General features: G+C 38.8%; 1 protein-coding gene across 2 annotated transcripts in view; it reads left to right on the forward strand.

Annotated features, from left to right (window-relative positions):
• col4a1 (collagen, type IV, alpha 1) overlaps positions 1-15782 on the forward strand; it is a 79115-nt gene extending 63333 nt beyond the window's left edge. For both annotated transcript variants that reach the window (XM_016241515.1, XM_016241514.1), the window contains 22 exons: positions 2755-2868; positions 2977-3144; positions 3235-3324; positions 3454-3606; positions 3853-3951; positions 5092-5181; positions 5490-5629; positions 6396-6522; positions 6651-6731; positions 8486-8584; positions 9255-9305; positions 9463-9648; positions 9886-10019; positions 10104-10176; positions 10313-10384; positions 11286-11414; positions 11492-11590; positions 11724-11936; positions 12029-12206; positions 12294-12408; positions 12973-13145; positions 15291-15782. In XM_016241515.1, coding sequence (XP_016097001.1) covers positions 2755-2868; positions 2977-3144; positions 3235-3324; positions 3454-3606; positions 3853-3951; positions 5092-5181; positions 5490-5629; positions 6396-6522; positions 6651-6731; positions 8486-8584; positions 9255-9305; positions 9463-9648; positions 9886-10019; positions 10104-10176; positions 10313-10384; positions 11286-11414; positions 11492-11590; positions 11724-11936; positions 12029-12206; positions 12294-12408; positions 12973-13145; positions 15291-15372 — 2666 coding nt within the window. In that variant the 3' untranslated portion in view covers positions 15373-15782. The remainder of the gene's footprint in view (positions 1-2754; positions 2869-2976; positions 3145-3234; positions 3325-3453; positions 3607-3852; positions 3952-5091; positions 5182-5489; positions 5630-6395; positions 6523-6650; positions 6732-8485; positions 8585-9254; positions 9306-9462; positions 9649-9885; positions 10020-10103; positions 10177-10312; positions 10385-11285; positions 11415-11491; positions 11591-11723; positions 11937-12028; positions 12207-12293; positions 12409-12972; positions 13146-15290) is intronic.
• The last annotated feature ends 7957 nt before the right edge of the window (positions 15783-23739 follow it).

Here is a 23739-nt window from a genome sequence, read left to right on the forward strand (position 1 = left end):
ATTTGAAGGTCCTGGAGTGGCCTAGCCAGTCTCCAGATCTCACCCCATAGAAAATCTTTGGAGGGAGTTGAAAATCCGTGTTGCCCAGCGACAGCCCCAAAACATTACTGCTCTAGAGGAGATCTGCATGGAGGAATGGGCCAAAATACCAGCAACAGTGTGTGAAAACCTTGTGAAGACTTACAGAAAACGTTTGACCTCTGTCATTGCCAACAAAGGGTATATAACAAAGTATTGAGATGAAATTTTGTTATTGACCAAATACTTATTTTCCACCATAATTTGTAAATAAATTCTTTAAAAATCCTACAATGTGATTTTCTGGATTTTTTTTTTCTCATTTTGTCTCTCATAGTTGAGGTATACCTATGATGAAAATTACAGGCCTCTCTCATCTTTTTAAGTGGGAGAACTTGCACAATTGGTGGCTGACTAAATACTTTTTTTCCCCACTGTACATATTTTTGCAGATTTGTGTCCAGAAGGCGACATCTGAGGTAATAGATAAGTCTGATTCCCATTTAGCATTTGGTAGGCTTAAAGGGGTCATATGATGTTGCTAAAAATAACATTATTTTGTGTATTTGGTGTAATGAAATGTGTTTATGCGGTTTAAGGTTAAAAAAACACTTTATTTTCCACATACTATACATTATTGTTTCTCCTTTATGCCCCGCCTTTCTGAAACGTGTCGATTTTTACAAAGCTCATTGGTCTAAAAAGCGAGGTGTGCTGTGAATAGCCAGCTATCCAGTGCATTGTGATTGGCCGAATACCTCAAGCGTGTGATGAAAATGTTACACCCCTCACCACACTGTGATGCCATCTCCTGGAGCGACGAGACAAAAACATTAAAAACCCATTATAAATGAGGCATTTGTTGCATCCAGTGGGGACATAATTACGGATTATAATGACTTATACTGTCTTTTTACGTGTTGCATCGTGCCGCGTAAACATAAAACCATGTCTGTATTTGTGATTGGAGAAATGACAAAGAGGAGAGCCCTCCCTGGTGATTTATGTAGGACACCACAGTCATGCTGTCCGAGCGGACACGAATATGGTGTCCCCTTATGTCCAGCAAGAAGATCTGAAGGGCACTGCCAGCATTTCCTGAGTTTGGGCTGAGTCGAAAACTGCTCCCAGGAACGAAATTTGTTGGCTGGGGGACAGTGCGCTCTTGGCAAAATTGACCCTGAGTCCCAGGCATTCTAAGTGGCTGAGGAGGAGGGATCTGTGAGATAGCAGCTCTGCCTCTGACTGGGCTAAGACAAGCCAATTGTCGAGGTAGTTGAGAATGTGGATTCCCATCTGCCTCAGAGGGGAAAGAGCCATGTCCATGCACTTCATGAAAGTGCGAGGAGCCAGAGACAGTTCAAAGAGAAAGACCATGTGTTGATAAGCCACTCCTTTGAAGGCGACTCTCTAGAATCATCTGTGACGGGGGGCTATGTGGATGTGAAAGTAAGTGTCTTTCAGGTCCAGAGAAAATAACCAGTCCCCTGGGTGTATTTGTGAGAGGATCTGCTTCAATGTGGGCATCCTGAACGACCGTTTCATGAGTTCAGGTGTCTGAGATCAAGGATCCCATCATTTTTGGGGATGAGGAAGTAACGGCTGTATGAACCCGAATCGCTCTGAGCTGGAGGAACCGTTTCCACGGCTCCTTTTGCCAGTAAATTCATCACCTCGGAGAGCAGGACGTGTGTGTCCTTGCTTTGAATCAAGTTGGGGACCACCCACTGAAACGCGGGTGTCTTCGAGCGAATTGAAATTGCGGTGCTTGAAAAAATACTCGTGGCAGTTTGAGGGGTGGTCTGGCTGTAGCGAGACTGCGCATTCCCTGAAAGAAGCCGGATCCGGTCCAGACTCGTTCATGCAGTGGAGGAATTTGGCCTGAAAGACCTGGAGAACTGCCATAGAATGAAGTGCAAGACATTGTCCTGCACGGCTTGGAGGGGTGAGCAACTTTCGCTTTCCACCTGATGGCAGTGGGCAGGCAGAGGTGTGCGGCCACATACTCGTCCAAGGGAGGCAGATTTTCATACCCCTTCGTTTCGGTGCCAACTACAGAGGTGAGGACGGAAAAAGATGAAGCACGCAGGCGAGCTGAGTAGGGGGCGCACCACAATCTAGTGAGCTCATCGTGGACCTCCTGGAAAAACGGAGAGGCTCGCTGATGAGGGGCTTGATGAGGGGATTTTGTCCAGGCGGCTGCGAGTGGGCTCCTCCGGGGAAGACCACTCCAGTCCCAGACCATTTTCGAGAGGGCGCAAAATAGTTCAACGTCCATTCCCCTCAACCAGCTCATGACCAACTAAGGACCAGCATAAAACAGCTCAAACCATCTGTCATACTTTAAAACATACCTAACCAACATTTTGGACATGATCCATGCCAAACACTTTCCTCAGGTTTCTGGCTGACTAAGATGATGCTATAGTTTTCAGACTGGCAAGGCATGCAGAATTTCTCGCACTGATTGTGGGGCCTTGAAAGGCAGGCAGAACAGTGTGTTGTTTTTTATAGATTTGTCTGTGAGGTAGGATTTAACCAATGAGGTGCAGTTTCTATGAGGGCCAGTTCAGACAGGAGGATCTATTCCTTTAAGGAAGGTGTCAGACAATGCTTTCAGTGCCTCAAGTGTTTGAACCTCAAACTGGAAGAGAGTGTTGGAGAAATGGTTTGCATGAAATCAAAGGAGATGGGTTCAGTGGGTGTAATAACATTACATTTATTTTGGATTTGCAGGTAATCCTGGACCACCTGGAGCTCGTGGTGCAGTGGGGCCGACAGGTCCTCCCGGGCTTGGAGAACCTGGACCACCTGGAACAATGGGACCACCTGGAGAAACTGGACCACTTGGTGAGTTTTTCTATTGATTCGCACCCACAAAGATGTACAGTATATGCATACACCTGCCTAGATGTTCACATGTTACATGGTTTATAACAAGCCTTGATGATGTCTTAGGTCGGATCGGTATAAAGGGTGAGAAAGGTTATCAAGGCCTACCTGGTTTAGACATGCCTGGCCCTCCAGGAGACAGGGGTAGCCCTGGTGTCCCAGGTGTCCCAGGATCTAAAGGTTTGCCAGGGGAACAAGGACCTCCAGGAAGAGATGGCTTCCCTGGTGAACGTGGTGAGCAGCCATTATTCCTGGCATTTTCCTTGCACGTGCTTGTATACCTTAAGCTGATTCATATTTTGATGTTTTATTTTTATCTTTCAGGTCCAAAAGGAGAATTTGGAATCATGGGAATTACAGGACACCCTGGACATTTAGGTCCTGTTGGAAACCCTGGAGAGCCAGGACCAAAAGGTAATAGAACACATATTTAAAACAATTTTTATTATTTGGACTAAATATGATACTGTTATCTTATTTTGACAGGGGCACATTCAGAGTTGCATTAGCTAAAGTTTTATGATGTTGTTCTGTCTCTTTCAGGTGACCCTGGTTTGACTGGGGTCAGGGGAGTGTTTGGTGATCCAGGTCCCAAGGGTGAGAGAGGAGAGCAGGGTCTACAGGGGCCACCTGGAAACATGAGTGATGTTGACATGGAACACATGAAAGGGGAGAAAGGAGACATCGGAGACAGAGGTACAGAGAGAAAGAGGTGTTTGTCATAGAGGTTTCAGGGCCAAACTAATGGTCCTATGTTTAGAAGATGATCTAAACAGATACAATAAAATAACATTAATCTTTATTGGAGTTTTAAGGAAGCAGACATCTCTGGATTGTTGGCTTCCATTGGTGGCTGATCGCCATCAAAGATTTTGCTGATTTATGTTGAAATTCAGTGAACTATACACTTATTAGTCTTTATATTTTAACCTTAAATATCAGGTGATCCTGGTCCTTCCGGAGAAAAGGGGATTCCTGGAACGCCTGGAGACCCTGGAATGTCAGGAAAAGATGGAATGCCAGGTTCACCTGGACAGCCAGGTTAGTTTCCAGGCAATAATCTGAAGTCAAATTAACAGTATAGTTGCTGTTAAAGGGGTCATATGATGCGATTTCAAGTTTTCCTTTCTCTTTGGAGTGTTACAAGCTGATTGTGCATAGATAAGATCCCTGAAGTGGCAAAGACTAAAGTCTCAAACCCAAAGAGATATTCTTTATCAAAGTTAAGACTCTGCCACACACCCCTAAAACGGCTCGTTCTAACATGCCCCCACATATCTACCTCACTATGTGGAAATATTAGCATAATGCAGCCCAAATGTTCACGCAAAGAAAGAAGGTGTGGTTTCAGTAACCGGAGTTAGTGTTGAAGCAGCAATGTCAGGGAGACGCTGTGGGTTTCTAGGCGAAAGCAAAAGCACTTTATTTGGCCTTCCGAAAGTAGATGCATTTAGGAATCTTTAAGATTACTTACAACAGAACAGCAATGCATTTTATGGACGACCGTTTCGTGAACCTAGGAGAGGAGGTAATTCTGACTTTGCTATGACAATCTGGCGCTTCTGAATCAGCTACTGTTTTGTTATTAGTTTAAGTATTTGCTATTGACTGTGCAAATGTGGAGTTTTGCGCATCGCGCGTGTGTGTGTGTGTGTGTGTGTGTGTGCGCGCTGTGTGTGTGAGAGAGAGAGAGACAGCGTCACATCACAGTAGAGTCAGCTGTCTTAACCGCGGCTTGTGTACTGCAAACACATACCAGCTTCATCACTGAGTCTGTCATGCAACTCTGTTCCCCTTTCGGGCTCTGTCTTTACATTTATTTTGAAAGATGAAGCTCGCAATTATGGTAAGGGGCGTTACATTTCCGACGAGTGCTTGCGGTGTTCGGCCAATCACAATGCACTGGGCCAGCTGGCCAATCAGAGCAGACTGCGCTTGTCAGAAGTAGGGACTTTGTAGAAAACGAAGCACTTGAGAGAGGCGGGGCATAGAGGACTTACAATAATGTACAGTATTTGAAAAATAATGTGTTTTTTGAACATTAAAGCATGTCAGCATATTCTGTTACACCAAATACACAAAATAATGATCTTTAAAAAAGCATCATATGACCCCTTTAAGTAACATGATTCAATAATGATATAATGAGGACATTATTTGATTACTGCGGCTTCATTGCAGGTGCAAAAGGAGACCCTGGAGTCTCTGGGGAGCCAGGACAAACTGGAGAACCTGGAGACCCAGGTTCGAGAGGAGACATGGGATACCCAGGTAAGTATAGTGCTCTTCTCCACTTCTGCATGTGTGTTGAGTTTGTGTTTGTTTTTGAAAAACGTGTCTGTTGGGTATAATTTCCTGTATTATACAGTATACCTGCATGTTGGTTGCATCACATGACTTTTCACAATTTTTCAAATATTATTAATCAGTGAAGCAGTTTTGTTATATTTAATGATTTCTTTTTTTAACCATGGTTGTTACAATAAGCTATAGTGTAAGTTTAATGTGAAAAATTCTGGTAATGTATGTCGTTTGATGAACAATTTGTGTTCATCAGTGAACATTTTGCGGTTCTTTAGGTTCAATGGGGCCAAAAGGTATTAAAGGTGTTGGTGGGTCAACGGGTCACCCTGGATTTAAGGGTTCTGATGGCCACAAAGGAGATAAAGGAGATCCTGGTGCAGCAGGAATAGGCATCCCTGGTCCCCCTGGAGAGAAGGTTTGTGTTGTTGTATTAGTATAAATATCATGACTAAAAATTTGCACATTAACAATAGAGTATATGTCTTCCTTGGTCTCATCTTATACTTATGGCCACGTTCACACAGCAGCAGAATATGGTTGTCAGTCATGTATTTGAGTCCTTAATACGGTTATGTTCACACACTGTATGGTTATTTACGTGCGTGACAACCGCATTCTGTAACCAAACTCATACCCGTAAATTTTCAGGACTCACAACCGCATTCTTCGGAAAACACGCTGTGTGAACGGAACAGGACTGGACAACTAGTTGTCTGTCACGTCATTCAGCGCGAGAGAGCCGCTCTGCTGCACAAATGTGTGTCTACCATGTGTTGCATGTTTTCTTCATGTGTGGTTTCGGTAACTTACAGTGATGGTGAAATGAGCTCTGCTGTGTGTCATCTGAAAGTTTCATATCCAGTCAGTCAGTGCGACTCAAATGCTCTGTTCTCCACCCAAATATAAAAGCTGCTGTCAGTTAATGAAGACTTGATGGATGAACTTGCGGCTCGATTGGATTGTCGTGTCAGTTTTATGGACGTCACCATCTTTGATATTACTTTGGTCACTGTCGCTATGGTTACTGGTAAGGAATATGGACTGGACTCCCGTTGCACGTTCATACAGATAGTAATCCATACGCAACTGTAAGTTGCTGTGTGAACGGGACCTGTAAGTAAATGCAGTTGTCAATCCCAAAAACTGACAGTGTTAACGTAGCCTATATCTCATACTTACAGGGAAATGTTGGTGCCCCTGGTTTCCCTGGTGATCCTGGACATAAGGGACAGAAGGGTACATTGGGTATCCCAGGAACTTCTGGAACTCAAGGACCTAAAGGAGACACAGGATTGATTGGTTACCCAGGCAAGATGATTACAATGTCTAATCCAAATTACATAGAAATTCACTTTATTACTAGCCAGTGCTATTTACACATTGGGAGTATAATATGATATTTTATTATAATACCAATCATATTATTTTCTGAGCAGGCAGTCCAGGGAAACCAGGTGAGAAAGGTGTCAGTGGGTTTCCAGGGTCTCCAGGAGAACCTGGGTTTCAAGGACATCCAGGTAAGTCAAACTGAAATTCTCCTTAAGATTTGTTTAGGGCACCCATTTAATGTCCCCTGCTGAAAAATCCAGCATTGCTGGTCACCATAATAAGGTATGTTTTGCATGCTGGTTACTGGTTTGCTGGTCCACAGCACGATAAGCAGGTGTGCTGGTGGACCAGCATGGTGTTTTGCATGCTAGGACTAGCTTGGGATGCTGGTGTGCTGGTGGACCAGCATTTGTTGTATTTTGGGTGCTGGTATGATCCCAGCAAGACCACAACAAAACTTGTGTATGTGTTACATATCACGTTTCTTAATGTGTGTTCGTTAGTTAAAGAACAGTTTTCCAAATTATTTTTAATAATTTATTTAAAAAAGATAAACACATGTTGCTGGTTACATGTTTACACAGTAAAATCCCCAGTGTTAAACAAACACTCCTCAGTTTTCATATGGTCCTGATCTATAGAGAAGAAAAGAAGGACTGAGGCAGTGTTGTAGTTAGTGAAATAAAGTAGGTTTACTCTACAAGTGATGACTGAGCATTAGTGATGACACCTGCAGTTAACAAGCAGAATCACTGAGGATAAGAGGAACAGCAAGAGCAGAACAAAGTGAAGAGGTGAGCAGAAACACAACAACTACAACTGACTTATAGCCACACAGACTTAGATGAAATCAAAATCTCACCAGGGGATGATTAACCCCAACTAACTCCAAAAACAGAATTACCATATTCACTTATACAAACCAGTTTGGCTTTATTCCTTTCTTATGGTACATATACAAAGGTTGCTGATGTCTGTTGCCATTATGGTGATTCGTGTTTCCTTTTGTTGGACCCTTGGCCATTGACTTTGGTTGAATTAACTTGGTTTCAACAATTGTTGAAAGTGCATGCCATCACTAATTAACATATAACAATATTTCATGGACTTGACTACACTGACATACCGTTTACTATGTGCCCTTTTTGCCCTTTTGACTGACAGCTGGATTTGGCTACAGTATGTGACTTCCCAAATAAGTATGAAAGTCTTTAAAAACAACCTCTCTCAGAACTTCCATTATATTAAAATTTTCAGTTCTACTTTCAGCAGAGGGAGCAAAATAATTTATCATATAATCATATACAGTATAATTCATATAAATCATATACAACTATCATATTATCATATAATCAAAAAGAAGTGATCATATAATTCAATAAATCATATGTTTTAACCTTATGTTGTTTTCCTTTGCATCATTAATGTGGTAAATAGAGAAATATGCAAGCAAATACAATGTTTGTCCCCAAAACATTGATTGCATACAGACAGCTGGCCTACTGACACTTATGCAAGACAATGCTGGTGAACCAGCATCATCAGCTCCATTTTGCTTGAGAACAGCATGAATATGCTGGTCCACCAGCTAGACCAGCTTGGAATCCATGTTGGTTTATGCTGGATTTTTCAGCAAGATCACTAGACACATTTAAAAAGTTTCTCTACATTAGAATCCTTCTGAGGAAAAACAAAACGTGTGCATGAAATTCATTTAAAGCAAGCTTCAAATGGGCCACATACATTTAGTGGTGAAAATAAGTAATTTTTTTTGTATAAGAATAAATCATTTTTGCATAGGTTTGGTTTCAGTTCTTCCTACATTTAATAAATTGTGAATACATTTATAAGTACACAAATAACTGATTAATCATAATTTGTTTGTGAAAATGTGTATGCCATTTAGTGGTGAAAATCCTAATGATTTTTTTTTTCTGATTAGGTGAGCCTGGTCTACAGGGTCCACCAGGTCAGCCTGGGGAGAATGGCGAAGCAGGGGTAGATGGAATTCCTGGATTCGTAGGAGAGAGAGGAGAACCTGGTAAGATTTTGTAGCTCAAAAAGGGAAATGCTGTGAATTTAACATGCTTTAGAGTAATATTAGAGTAATATCTTGGGCTATTAAAAGACTCTTTTAGGGACAGTGGATATCTAATTCAGTAATAACTGCATAGATCATTTGTTTTTATATGCACAGCGTGCGCACATGAATTGGTTCTTAACTTTGTTCTAATGTTCTAAATCAGAGAACCACGCAACTTGTATTCCTCTTTTGAATGTAAAGGTTAGTAATTTGCTTAAAACACACCCAAACCAAATCCATAATAGGGCTTTCCGTGCAACCTATCAAAGCAAACGTATGACGGTCTCTAAGGATGTGCTCTTGCCTGAGAGTGTGTGCAGCAAGATCCTCTATCAATGCCAAGTGCGCCATCCTCAAAACTAGTGTAAACACCTTAGATTACAAGATTATAAGATTACAGATGATGGCCCTCTCATTTGTATAAAAGTTCATGTTTATATGTTTATAAGGCAAGAATAAGTCATTTTTTCATAGGTTTGGTTTCAGTTCTTCCTACATTTCATACATTTTGAAAACATTTAAGTACACAAGTAACTGATGAATCATGCTTTCAAGTTGTGCCATTTTCATGCACACATTTGTGCATGCGCACAGTGATCTAAGACAAACAATTATTTATCTTCTTCAGGTATACCTGGTACAGGTTTGCCAGGAACCCATGGAGAACCTGGCAGCAAAGGTCAGAATCACATATCCCCAATAATTAGGTTGTGGAGCACTAGGAGGTCTACTTAAAATGAATACATTTTTAGTTCATTATTTTCAATGTATAATCTAAAGATATTTTATTGAAAAGTAACTAAATTAAATTAATTCTTCTCCTCATCTCCACACAGGTGACCAAGGCAACCCTGGTCTTCCTGGCATTCCCGGGAGTCCAGGTATTCCTGGAACCAAAGGTGAGAAGGGTCTGACTGGATTCCCAGGGGACCAAGGGTGGCCTGGAGAGCGAGGACTTCCAGGATCATCCATGGAGGGGCCTAAAGGGGACCGGGGAGCTCAAGGACAGCATGGAGAAAAAGGTGAATCCTTAACACCTCACCATACAGGACGTTCTGCCACAGAATATTCTCTTACTAGTAGTCTATCAATTTAAAGGTGTCATTATGGTAATAAAACGCAGTTGTCACTCCTGATAGCCAAAGAACTGTGTGTGAACTGTATTGAACTGTATTTAAGACTCTAAAACAGGACTGACAGATGTATTCTGCTGAATGTGGCTTGTGTCATCTTATACCCACATCACATTTTTACCACAGGTGCGACTGGTGAACCAGGCACATCTGGCATACCTGGCAGTGCTGGAGCTAAAGGAGAAAAGGGAGATGTGGGCTTCCCTGGCTCACGAGGCTCTCAAGGGTATACAGGAGACAAAGGTTTCACTGGTACTCCTGTGAGTTTAAGGCTTCATCTTCACAAATAAATAGTGTACCTTTAAAAATGATAGGGGATCCTTTAATACAGTTGTGCTCTGTAGGGTGAGCCTGGATTGCCTGGTTATAATGGACCAAAGGGTGAGATGGGACCACAGGGTGTTGCTGGTTTCCCTGGTAAGACTCAAAATCAAATTTAACTTGACAGAATATTGCAGTGCATTTCTGTGTGCTTTTTTGAGTGTCATCCTTCATATTTATAAAAACAATGCTCAATAGAGATGGTAGATTGAATGCCACTGTGTCATTCCAGGTACAAAGGGTGAGCAAGGAGTGATCGGTCCTAAGGGTGACGGAGGTGACAGAGGATTCCCAGGTCTTATAGGTATGAACAAAAACTTGAACTCAGATTTCTATTGAATATTATTATTAGTGTCTATCCACATTTATTCAAATAAACATTTTATTTGGTATAGATAAGATCACATTGGTAGCATAATTTAAATTGATTGCTTTATGTTTTACATTATTGTATACAACAACAATAATAATAATAATAATAATAATAATACACTAATTTTAAATATCAAATAATTTAATATTAATGTTGTATAATCTTGAAAAATAATAATAACCATTATTATAAAATATAAAATTTATTCATATTTATTCATATTCATATTCCATACCCTTTTACTTTTGAATTTGCAATTTTGTGAATTGATTGTGAAATAAGTTGCTTAAAATATATATAGAAGAATTACACATCAGCATCAAAATTATATATATATGTATACACACACACACACACATATACAGTATATATATATACTGTATATATATATATATATATATATATGAAGAGTTCAGATGCAAAAGCTTTTAAGTGCCATTTGAAATTTTCTTCTAAAATTTGTATTTTTTCAGGCTCTTATGTGTATGTTCAGTAATTTCACTTTAAAGGCAATGGATAGGTTCTTTTCATTGTAATTTAAATAAAAGAACTGAACATAAACATAGGAACCTGATAAAAATGCTAATTTTAGAAGAAAATTTCAAATGGCACTTTGAGGCTTTTGCATCTGAACACACAAAATATTTTGCATATACACACACAAAATATCAGAACACATTTTGTGTATCCACCAAACTGCTTCTTCAAATCCTTATTTGAGCTTTAGTATATAGTGAAACATCTTTACTATAATAATGGACAGTTTAGGTCTGAATGCTATACTCGTTGTAAACATTGTACTACATTTCTGCTTTAACATTTTTCATTGAAGGCAGCGAAGGCCCCCCTGGACCCCCTGGGCCACACACATATATAAAGGGAGATTCTGGTCTTCCAGGACCTCAGGGTCCCACGGGTCTAGTTGGAATTCAAGGCTTCCCTGGACCGAAAGGACAACAGGGTGAGTATTTCAAATATCTGAACTTACAAGTTTATGAAAATAGTCATTTGACATCTAACACACAACCTCCCTCCTAGGTGTGACGGGACTTCAGGGTATAAAAGGATCTGATGGAACACCTGGCTATAATGGACATCCTGGGGCCAAAGGAGAGCCTGGACAAACTGGACCCTCTGGTATGCGCACGGACACATACAATATGAAGAGCCATTACCAATCCCAGACAGCAGAAAAGTTCTGCAAATTTCAGCATAAGATTGCTTATGCTTGCCGATCCCTATTTTATTTCCTAAAATCTCTTTTCTGTAGGCCCCAGAGGGTACCCTGGACCTCCAGGACCTAGTGGTTTCCCAGGTGGCATCGGCCCTCCTGGCCCTGCCTCAATGGATCACGGCTTCCTTGTAACCCGCCACAGTCAGAGTGTTGATGTTCCACAATGTCCAGAGGGAACGACGCTGATCTATGATGGATATTCGCTGCTTTATGTCCAGGGCAACGAGAGGTCACATGGACAAGACCTAGGTTAGCACGACAGTCACACAGATCACGTATTTATTCTGAAATATTAATCAACGTTACACAATCCTTGACGTTCTGCTCTTTTTACCAAATAGGTACAGCTGGTAGCTGCCTAAAGAAGTTCAGCCCAATGCCTTTCCTCTTCTGCAACATCAACAATGTATGTAACTTCGCTTCTCGTAATGACTATTCCTACTGGCTCACCTCTCCCGAGCCCATGCCCATGAGCATGGCCCCTGTTACCGGTGAGAGCATCAAACCCTTCATCAGCAGGTTTGTGATCTTTTATGAATCGTTTGATATTTCCATGAGTAAGAATTCCTCATCCTTCTCATGTGCATGCATGTTTTCCTGTGACAGATGTGCAGTTTGTGAGGCTCCTGCTATGGTCATAGCTATGCACAGTCAGACCATCCAGATCCCACCTTGCCCTCGTGGTTGGGATTCTCTCTGGATTGGATACTCTTTCGTCATGGTGAGGAGAATAAAGAAGCATTTTTAGGACTGCACAATATATCAAAATACAATTGGTTTGGCAATACGTGATAGTCAGCTCGCTAATGCATTTATTTTAGTTAGATATATTATGAGCTGCATGCGTATAAATGAACGCAGTGCTGAACTTAATTTTTAAATGTGCAGCACATATCTTTATTTGCCTGAAAACGGCCAAAATAAGAGCTCTATGTTTTAATAAATTATAATTTTACAGTTGTACTATAAAACATTTTTTATTTGATACATTTTACAGTACAACTTTGTTAGTGCAATATAATTACATTATCATTATATTAAATTAATATACTTATACTTATTCAACCCTAACTTTGTCTTTATTACTGTAAAATCAGTTTCAAACTAAAGTACAGGATGTTTAACCCTGTTAACCACTCTGTCAAACACTAAGGTCATTACTGTATCACCAAATAATCACTGACAAGAAGCCAAATCTGTTTTCATAATTTTCAATGAGGATTATATGAAAATGTGAACTTGTGACTAGTGTGTAAAGGTCTAACGCTGTCTCTCTGTGTAACAGCACACCAGTGCTGGTGCTGAGGGCTCCGGTCAGGCTCTGGCCTCTCCGGGTTCTTGTCTGGAAGAGTTCCGCTCGGCTCCCTTCATCGAGTGTCACGGTCGCGGCACCTGCAACTATTACGCTAACTCCTACAGCTTCTGGTTAGCCACCATAGAGGACAGCGAAATGTTTAGGTAAGCTTTAACACACTTTATATTCTTGAGCATTTATTAACTGTTACGGTGTCTTCACACCAAAAGCAAATGTAATTATTTGTGCGAGTAGATTACATACAAAGTCAATGCAAACATGCGAATAGACAAAATTCGCGTCGCATTTGGTGTCAACATACCATTAGGCTCGCCTTGTAGGTTCTTACTATTTTTATGGATGCACTATTGTTTCTTCAGTTTCACACATACAGTGGGGAAAAAAAGTATTTAGTCAGCCACCAATTGTGCAAGTTCTCCCACTTAAAAAGATGAGAGAGGCCTGTAATTTTCATCATAGGTATACCTCAACTATGAGAGACAAAATGATCTTTAAAAATCCTACAATGTGCTTTTCTGGATTTTTTTTTCTCATTTTGTCTCTCATAGTTGAGGTATACCTATGATGAAAATTACAGGCCTCTCTCATCTTTTTAAGTGGGAGAACTTGCACAATTGGTGGCTGACTAAATACTTTTTGCCGCACTGTAATATATAATGTACTAAATTTGTTTATTTGAAATATTTAAGCTCTATATACGACACCCATGGAGTACTACAAAGCTACAGTAAATCCTCTCTCTTACCACAAGAGGGCTGAATCATTTCTTGGTGATTTAGGAGCATTTTTATTGTGTTTATGCCTCACTACTGAATAAAGCATTAGTAAGTCATCCCACTTAATGTAACCAATGACCAGGTCATCTTAAAAAGATTGGAAGAACAAATCAAGCTTTCTTTATTCTTAAGCTCAACTGAGAGACGACTAATATATAGTTGGCTAGCTTTATGTTATAGTGTTCATTTTATATTAGGCCTACATTATTTTTAATAGGACTGTTACAATAACAAAAACAACAATTAAAAAAATTGGTCCGAAAAATAATTCCTTCTATGTTACGTGTATCTTTTTAATTAATATTACTTAGGATTAAAATGTACAGTGGACCGAGTACACAGATGAAGTGCAGCATTATCACTAAATAAATGTTTACACAACATGTATCTAATATAGTAATTTCTTTAATATTAATTTAGATAAATTTATAATATTATTTTATACTTGATAAGCTATTTTAATAAATTAATTAATCATTATATATGCAGTTTTAGAATATCACCCTTCAAATGTTATTGTCACGAATTCGGTCCATGGACTTCTGTTTATTCACCACCAGAGGGGCGAGACGAGAGGGAGAAATCCAGGAAAACAGGCAAAAACAGGCTGCTATGCAACAGTACCCCGGACTACATATCCCATCATTCATTGCACGATTTGCACACTGCACTGATTGCACTCATTGAACACAGCTGTTTCTTATCACCTCACTCACTATATAACACCCACTCAAACCACCATTCTCTGCTGAGTATTGTTTAGCCTGTACCCCTTTCTGAGTCGCCGTGTTTTCCTTGTTTTGCCTTGCCTGTTTTTGCGGTTTCTGATCTTTGCCTGTTTTCCTGGATTTCTCCCTCTCGTCTCGCCGATCGGTGACCTACGCTAGCCCTAGGACTGTTCTTGTGTTTTTGCCCGCCATATACCTGTTTGCCATTGTTTGACCCTGCCTGTTATACCACGTTTCTTTAATAAAAGCTTGCAGATGGATCCTCACGTCTCGTCAGCCCCGTCACAGAATACAGTTTGTGTTGTGCGAGAGTCAATGTAAAGGAAAGGGTGACATCTGGTGGTGAATAAACGGAAGTCCATTGACCGAATTCGTGACAGTTATACAGATCAATATAACCTATTATTGCCCTTTTCTGCAACAATGAAAAATAACAATATTTGATTTAAAATGGAATGTTGAATTCATGAATTAAATTAGTAAATTAATAAATTATAATAAACGACAGACCTTTTGTAAAGGAAATATTAATTCTGTAAACGTAATATGTGATTTTGTGCATTAAAATAAATACAAAATGGAATATACAAAACATTTCTTGAACAAAGTATGCATTTCAGAATAAAGACAAATCCTTTTGTCTGCACAATTAGGAGCTACAAAAAGAGATAAAAACTCAGAACTCCAAGCAAAAAATCTGAATTTCATAATGTTAAGATAAAATATACAGTATATATAATTTTTCCTGTTCTCTTGTTAATGTCTGTGTGTATTGTGATTACAGCAAACCTGTCCCTACAACGCTAAAGGCTGGGAGTTTACGAACTCACATCAGCAGGTGTCAAGTGTGCATGAAGAGGGTTTAGACCAGCCTCAGCACTGCGTCTGCTCTTTATGTCCCAGTTTTACGAATAAACAACAAACGTATGGTGCTAATTCTGTGAAAAGCCATGGAAAAAAGTCAAGAATCCACAGAAAAATATCTGTCTCATCATTTATAGCAATGGAACCTCAAGATCTACTGGCACATTTGCCTCATACAGAGCGCTTAACTAACATTGTTCCATTGTGTCTAATGAATGACACCTGTTTACACTTGCACTGAGTTTATGTATTAGTAAGCAGGTAACCATCTTCAGCAAGAATCCATATGGATCGGATGCTATTCCGCCCAGCCCTTCTTGTTTTTTTTTTTTTTCAACTTTATTTATCATGCCTCTCAACAATATCAGATGCAGGCACCTTGTTTATTTCTCTCTAAAATGTATAATCAAGCAACACTAACATTGGATATTTTATTTTTTCCTACTTCACGTCAGTAAGTTTGTCAGCACCCTCTTTGTATTATGTAGGAAAAGCAAAGATCAAGCTTTGTTGTAAATATAGTGCTCTATTTAGTTACTTAACACTCCGTCAACATAATCTCTTCAGGTAAATGCCATTGATTTTGTTATACTTAATTATTTATGAAAACGTATGAGAAGAGATTTTAAGCACCAAAGGGCCTTTCCTTTCTACATTGATTTCTCTATGTTAACCACTGCAGAAGACCACCATGGCACATAAACGGCACTGTTTTTTTTTTGTGAATCAGAATGTGGCTTTTAGACTGAAAACTTCCATTTATGAATCTGTGTTTTGACATTTATGCTTGTTCATATGTGCTTGCGGCTGGGCCTGGTCCACCTTCCTTTTGGTGCAGAAATGTTGTCATTACTCTTGTTTAATTACACAGTTTCAGTCTCTGTTTTCCCATGATGACATTTAACTTAATTTCCATTCTCACATAGACATATACAGTCCCTTCAGTATCTGTTTATAGCTCTAATAAATATAATCAGACATCAGATGTTGAGCAGGTGCACTAATAAGTCATTTGCCTTTACACTTATTTGGTCAGGAATTCAAGCTTATTACACCTTGTTTGTTGACTCCTCTTTTATCACTCTATTGACTTGAACTCATCAGCAAACTCACATGACTTGATTTCAACCACATCTATGACAAACTTCAAGAGGTTATTCAGAATTTAGGGTCTGTGTCTGAAGTAAGCATTGTTAATTTGAACATTGCCTATGGATTCTGTTATATGTCCTGAGTTTCTTTTGTCTTAATGCCTCAGATACCAGACCAAAGAACCTGCACATGCCCCCCTTACACAGTGGATTTGTTGCTCGTTGTTTTATTTTATTTTATTTTTTTCATTTCATTTTACACTGATAATACTTGACTATGCAATCTACACTATTTGCTACAAAACCTTCCCCATAGCTGACCTTTTAGTTTCAAATTGTTCTATTGCTTTATCCAAGTAACTAGCTAGTTGTGTTTAAATTTGAAAGTGCCTTACATGAATTCAGTTACGGATGTGAGCCCAAATATCCATACTTTAATGTCACTGATCTCGCACACACGCTGTATCTCTGTGCATTGATGTGCCCATGAAGTATTAACGGCTCTTGTTTTGGAATATGTTGAATAATACAGACATTGATTGAAATTTGTGAAAATATATATATTTTTTTTTCAGTGTCAAATGATTTCAGTGATGCCCCCACACTATACTGTCATACAATAAAATGTGTTTGTATAAATGTGTGATGAATTTGTCTTTTTTATACAAAAAGAGGGTTATATATATATATATATATATTAATGATAATTCTGCCATCATTTACTCACCCTCAGCATATTCCAAACATCATTATTTTGTATGACAGTGTTGTTTGGACCTCACTGTTCTTTTTTGTTTCACAAAAAAAGAAAGAAAAGAAAGTCAAACAGGGTTGGAACAAAATGAGTATTTTGTAGTAGTAGCATAGTTTTTTGGGATGTACTATCCCTTTATGTTATTGATACATAATTGCTATTTTAGTATTTCTATATACTATTGTAGTATTTATTATTATTTTGAATTAGCTTTTATTTTTCAAATTTGTACATTTTTCGTTTAATTTAGTGATTTTGTCATGTGCTTGAAATTTGTGAAAATATATATATATTTTTTTCAGTGTCAAATGATTTCAGTGATGCCCCCACACTATACTGTCATACAATAAAATGTGTTTGTATAAATGTGTGATGAATTTGTCTTTTTTATACAAAAAGAGGGTTATATATATATATATATATATATATATATTAATGATAATTCTGCCATCATTTACTCACCCTCAGCATATTCCAAACATCATTATTTTGTATGACAGTGTTGTTTGGACCTCACTGTTCTTTTTTGTTTCACAAAAAAAGAAAGAAAAGAAAGTCAAACAGGGTTGGAACAAAATGAGTATTTTGTAGTAGTAGCATAGTTTTTTGGGATGTACTATCCCTTTATGTTATTGATACATAATTGCTATTTTAGTATTTCTATATACTATTGTAGTATTTATTATTATTTTGAATTAGCTTTTATTTTTCAAATTTGTACATTTTTCGTTTAATTTAGTGATTTTGTCATGTGCTTTTGTCATTTTTTATATTTACATTGACCTTTAGTTTACTTCAATTGTAGTTTTTGTAATTTTAGTACTTTAACTTCAAGTGTTTCATTTAATATTTATATTTTCCTTAATTTCAGCCTTATTCCAATTAGCATACCTGTCAGCCTATTTAGTTATTTAGTTAGTGTCAGTACCGATTTTGACTGTTGTCTGTTGACTAGTGTCTGCCATCAGGGGACCCTCAGGGAGCTGCAAGCTTGATGGAAAACAAACAAACAAATACATGTTTTAGAGTTGTCAAAATTAAAGTGTTTACCCGAGATATTAAATATATTAAATGCAATAATTTCAATAGACTTAGTTGGGAAGATATTTAAAAAGGGAAGATATTTTATTTGGGAAGGTATTTAATTTGACAATTGCTATACTAATAAAAAATATTACTTTTCAGGCTTATAAATCAAATATGGCAGTCTTTAATATGGGTTTTCTTATGACTACAGCTAATTACAAACTGTAATGTTCATACTCGTCCTTACTTACATTGGCCTGGAGAGGGTGATCTAAGTACACTCAGTTTCTCACAATGTGGCAGCCCGTACAAAGGCTCATTCCTGTCAAGTGCATATCATATTACAAAACAAGGCTATAAATGATTTATTCTGAAAACCTTTCTTAATATTTACATTGCTTTACAGCTTCCAAATAAATTTTGATCCAGTTTAGGGGGTTCAGATTAACCTCGATAACACAACTGTCATCCTCTATGTACTCACAACAAGTCATGTCAATGGTAAAAGTCAGTATGAGTCACAAAACACACGTGTATCCCTCATGCAGAACGTTTCACCCTGCATGGCAATAAGTGTGCGACTAAAACTGGATTTCCAAGAATATATTTCCAGCATACTCTGAGAACCTACCTTGCCAACTTCACATTTTCATTAATAGGAAATTTGTGCCCTTCCTTAATTCTGCTGAGGAAAAAAAACTTTTTCAACAAAGGCCTCCAGTCTGACACTGTCATGAAAGCTCTTTTTTTTCAAAGCTTTCCTTGTTAGTTTTCCTAGAAATGTTTAAGGATAATATCTAAGTTCCCACTGGCCTTCAAACATGTTTGCTCGCTCATAATTATTGACTCAGATTTTAAAACCCTCCCTCTGGTCTGAATGGATGACTGCATTAGAGGACAGGACTGAAGTGTGCTACTTTTTATTTTTAAGCAAACCTGCTCCACTGTGAGCTCGTTGTCAGTTTTTTGGGGTTATCAGCATACTGATATGTGTAAAGTGGTGTGTGAGAGCACTTAGGCTCTGGACTGTGCACTCAGATCAATGAGTATGAGAAGAGATAACCTTTCTCTTTCATCTCTCTGTTTTTATAGGAATCTTATTCTCTTTCTCTCCCTCTGTTTGCCTTTTGGACAAACATAGCCTTATGACCGTATGAATGGATGACCTTTGACCTTTGAGTGAAGTAAACTAGTTAAAAGAGTTTCAGGATACCTCTTGCAACATCTGTGGAGATTTTCATCAACTTTAGACATTATGCACATACTGGAATATATATATATATATATATATATATATATAATGTTAGATGATTTGTGCTTATCTTATTTTGGCTATATGTTTAAGTTCTTGTCCCACTTCAAAATTACCTTGAGCACACAGTGATCTGAGTGTGGGTGTTTATGAGGTGAAAGGAGCAGCTGAGTAGAGTTGTTAAACTCTATCAGTCAAAGAGAACACGCTGCAAAAGAGGATGGCAGTAAATTGAGGTGAGGGGTCTGTGCTGTCACCTCTAGGAATGGAGACAGACATGCCATCGATCTGTTTGGATCAGTTTTTCAAGGAGACTGCACTGAGTAGGCAAATACATTTAGAACCAAACTGTGGATTCATACTCTTATTAGAAAGCTTGTGAGAAAGAGAAAGAAAGACAAAGCAAAGAACAAATGTTTGTGACTGGCCAATGAGCTGAATGAATGTGGTCACATGACCAAGAAAGGGAAGCATTGGTAAATATTCAGTTCAAGGTCATTTTGGGAAACAGTTAATATGTTGGATAAAATATTCACAACTTTTAATCATTGCAAATTATTGACTATGTTTTAAGTCATATTTGGCATACATTGAAGAACTGGCCATTCTGTCCTTTATCTAAACAAAACGTTTCAAGCACAATGCATTTTTTTAGAATATTGTTTAATTGCTAATCAAGGTATTGTTTGTTGTGTTCTCAGTATTACTTTTCACAGGAATTACTCCTGTGCCAAATTATACAATTAATGTCCTCGCTTTATCGTTAGCAATATTGCTTTAAGATATTTGCTTAATGACATCACCTTACTGGAAGTTACATTATTTTGGAGGGAAAATAATAGCACATACATAAAAAAAAAATGTCAGAAGTGGATTTAATCAATTTTGTGACCCCCCTTGTTACTTGGCTTGCTTCACTCTAAAACATCCCATCTTATTTGATAAAATTATACACAAATCATTGTAATTATAATAATATTTCAAAACAGAGTTTAAAAAATAGATTCAGTTGACATTGTTTTAATAAAGCTAATAATCCTCCACTAAACAATGGCTCACTTTATATCGTGTTTATAATTTTTTGGCCTTTGTAAGATGTTTCAGTAACACTTTAGAATAGGGAACACATTCACTACTAACTACGACTTTTCCCTCGATAAATTCCTAATTGGCTGCTTATTAATAGTTAGTAAGGTAGTTGTTAAGTTCAGGTATTGGGTAGGATGTAGAATAAGACATTAATATGTGCTTAATTAGTACTAATAAATGGCTAATACATTTAGTATTATGCATGCTAATATAAGCAACTAGTTAAGAGACCCTAAATACTTCCTTAAAGGGATAGTTTACCCAAAAATTTAAATTTACAATACATTTTTTACTCTGTGGAACACAAAATATGATATTGTTGACTTTTATTGTATGGAAATATAATATATAAATTATCAATATCTTAAAATAAAATATCTTTGTTTGTGTTCAACAAAAGAAAGTCAGCTGATAACGGAATTTTCAGTTTTGGGAGAACTGTTCCTTTAAATTATAACATAAACATTTATTGTTAGAAGTTATGGAACAAGGCAGAAATTAACTGAAATCCCCTCCTGTGAAACCTTAGTTGTCAGCGGTTATGTTTATTTTGTAGTAGCCTATTTAGAAATCCTATTTGAACTGTAAAGCTACAACTTGTCTCTTTGTTGTAGTGACTGTTATGTATAATTATCTGTTTTTCACTAGGACAGTTCTGTTCAGATTATTGCATGCTGTGAATAAATCATATTCTAACCTTAGTGAAGGCTGTATTTGTTCTGGTAGCACTGCTGTGCATTTGATAAGTTTTGGGCACTTCTGTAACCTTACGTAAAAGCATGTCTATCTGATATGATGTTTCTGTGCCCTGAATGCTCATTCTATGGATTCGCAGCATGTTCCTCCTCCCCCTGCCTATCTTTTGCCAAGAGCGCACAAAGGGCATGTCTCAACACTCCACACTCTTCTCCTTTTTTCCTAAGGTTACTCCATTCTTCCGAACAAAGAGCTGTTTCTGCTGCCCTATGCTCATGGAGCTGTGAGTCATGAGGGAAGTCTGAGGTAAGTCTTGGTCTGCTGTAGCCTGAGGCTACACTCACTGCTCTATCACCCGAGTTCACCTGCGACTGCTGTGGGCATGGACAGCAACATACATCAGCGCCAACCATCTATATGTCAAATGAGTACCATCTGATTTGTTCCATTGCTTTTCCATCCCCTCAGTTATTTAGACATTCTCATAATTTGGGTTTATGCCATACTATTGTTGTAGGTTGTTCTCATATGAGTGTATTTTCTACTATCACGACCATGCCAAAATGTACAAACCATTTGTGGGTTGATTCCCTCAAAAATGGTGGCTCTGTGGCACAATCAAAGCTCTTTAAAGTGTTACGACCCATGGCTCAAGGGAAGCAACAAACAGAGGACACTCACAAAACCAAATTGTTGACTCAAAATATAATTTATTCAAAAATTAGAGTCACATGAAAAAAGTAAATAAAACCACCATTTATTGGAAAAACATCAGTAATGCCAGTGTGTAATGGGAAATGCATGGATGTAGTGAGATGTAGTGTACTGCGGTGTTGAAGTGAGAGGGCAAAAGCAAACCAAACAAGCCAGAAAACCGAAGCCCCACTCTGGCTCAAGCAGAGGCCTCTTTTAAAGGAGTCATATGATGTTGCTAAAAAGCAAAAAACATTATTAAAGCAAAAACATTATTTTGTGTATTTGGTGTAATGAAATGTGTCCAGTGGGGACATAATTACGGATTATAATGACTTATACTGTCTTTTTACGCGTTGCGCTGCATCGCACCGCGTAAACATAAAACCATGTCTGCATTTGTGATCGGAGAAATGACAAACAACAAGCCCTACTCTACACTGCTCAAAACTCGCGTTTGAATCATCAGTGGCAAATTCTTTAAATATAAAAAACGTACTTCTAGTCTGTGAGTAAGAACAGCCGGCACACATCTGAATATTTGGGTTGAAGTGTTCTGGAACGGTGTTGTAAATACAACTTAACCACTGATTTCTAGTCGTGTCCTCTTTTGGAAGGCCAAACAAAGTTGTTTCGCTTTCACAACAAAACACAGCATCACACACGGCGGGCTAGAGTGAGTGGCGGCAGCCTAGAGTGAGCAGAGGCCGGGGGCTAGAGTGAGGAACGGCTGGCGGGCTGAGTGAGTGGAGGCCGGCGGCTAGAGTGAGGAACGGCTGGAGGGCTAGAGTGAGCGGAGGCCGGTGGGCTTGAGAACGGCGCGGCCGGGCGGATTCGACGAAGGAGCATCCGCCGGACTTGCGGCAATCACATGTGATGACCCCGGGTTGGACTCTGCTTCGTCCACGGTGAAAGCCGATCCGGCGATCAACAGCACGAAGTTGATGTATTTCCTCAGCGACCAGCACGGATCAGCTCCAGGCATGACGAAGCATTATCGTCCACTTTTGAAAGGCCAAACAAAGTAGTTTCGCTTTCACAACGAAACACACAGCGCCTTCACGATGTGGTGGCGGCGGCAACAACAATACTACTGTGAGAATAAAAGTTACGCTTTCTTTCTTTGCGTGAACATTTGGGCGGCATTATGCAAATCTTCCCACATCGTGACGTAGACATGTGGGGGTGTGTTAGAACGAGCTGTTTTAGGTAGGCATGGTTGACTCTTAACTTTTATAAAGAATATCTCTTTGGATTTGAGATTTTAGTCTTTGCAACGTTACAGATCTTCTTTATGCACCAAGAGCTTGTAGCACTCCAAAGAGAAAGGAAAAATTTAAATCGCATCATATGACCTCTTTAAACGGAGCGTCTGATAGAGAACAGGTGTTTCAAACGGCTGCCAATCAAGGTAGTGTGTGGGCTCAACAGCGATTCCACAAACAAACGACAGTGGACTTTAGACATGGACTCCCACAAAGATCCCTGTAACGAAATATCAAAACAAATCAGCCAACTAGCATATCAGAATCAGAACCAAAGACAGCTCTTAAAAAAAAAACACTGATAGAAGAAAACATCGAAATTAGCCCAAAACCATAGCAACATTATGCATCTGGGGCGTGAGACAGCGCATCGGCTACCACATTTTCCGAACCTCGGATGTGTCGAATATCCAGGCAGAACGACTGCAAAAACAGAACAGAGTACATCAAATCAGCTGCTGATTCGGACACTGTAAGGAATTCAGAAATGTCAGTGGATTATG

Source organism: Sinocyclocheilus grahami, unplaced genomic scaffold (genome assembly GCF_001515645.1).
Source record: "Sinocyclocheilus grahami isolate Dianchi unplaced genomic scaffold, SAMN03320097.WGS_v1.1 scaffold624.1, whole genome shotgun sequence".
NCBI lineage: Eukaryota > Metazoa > Chordata > Actinopteri > Cypriniformes > Cyprinidae > Sinocyclocheilus > Sinocyclocheilus grahami.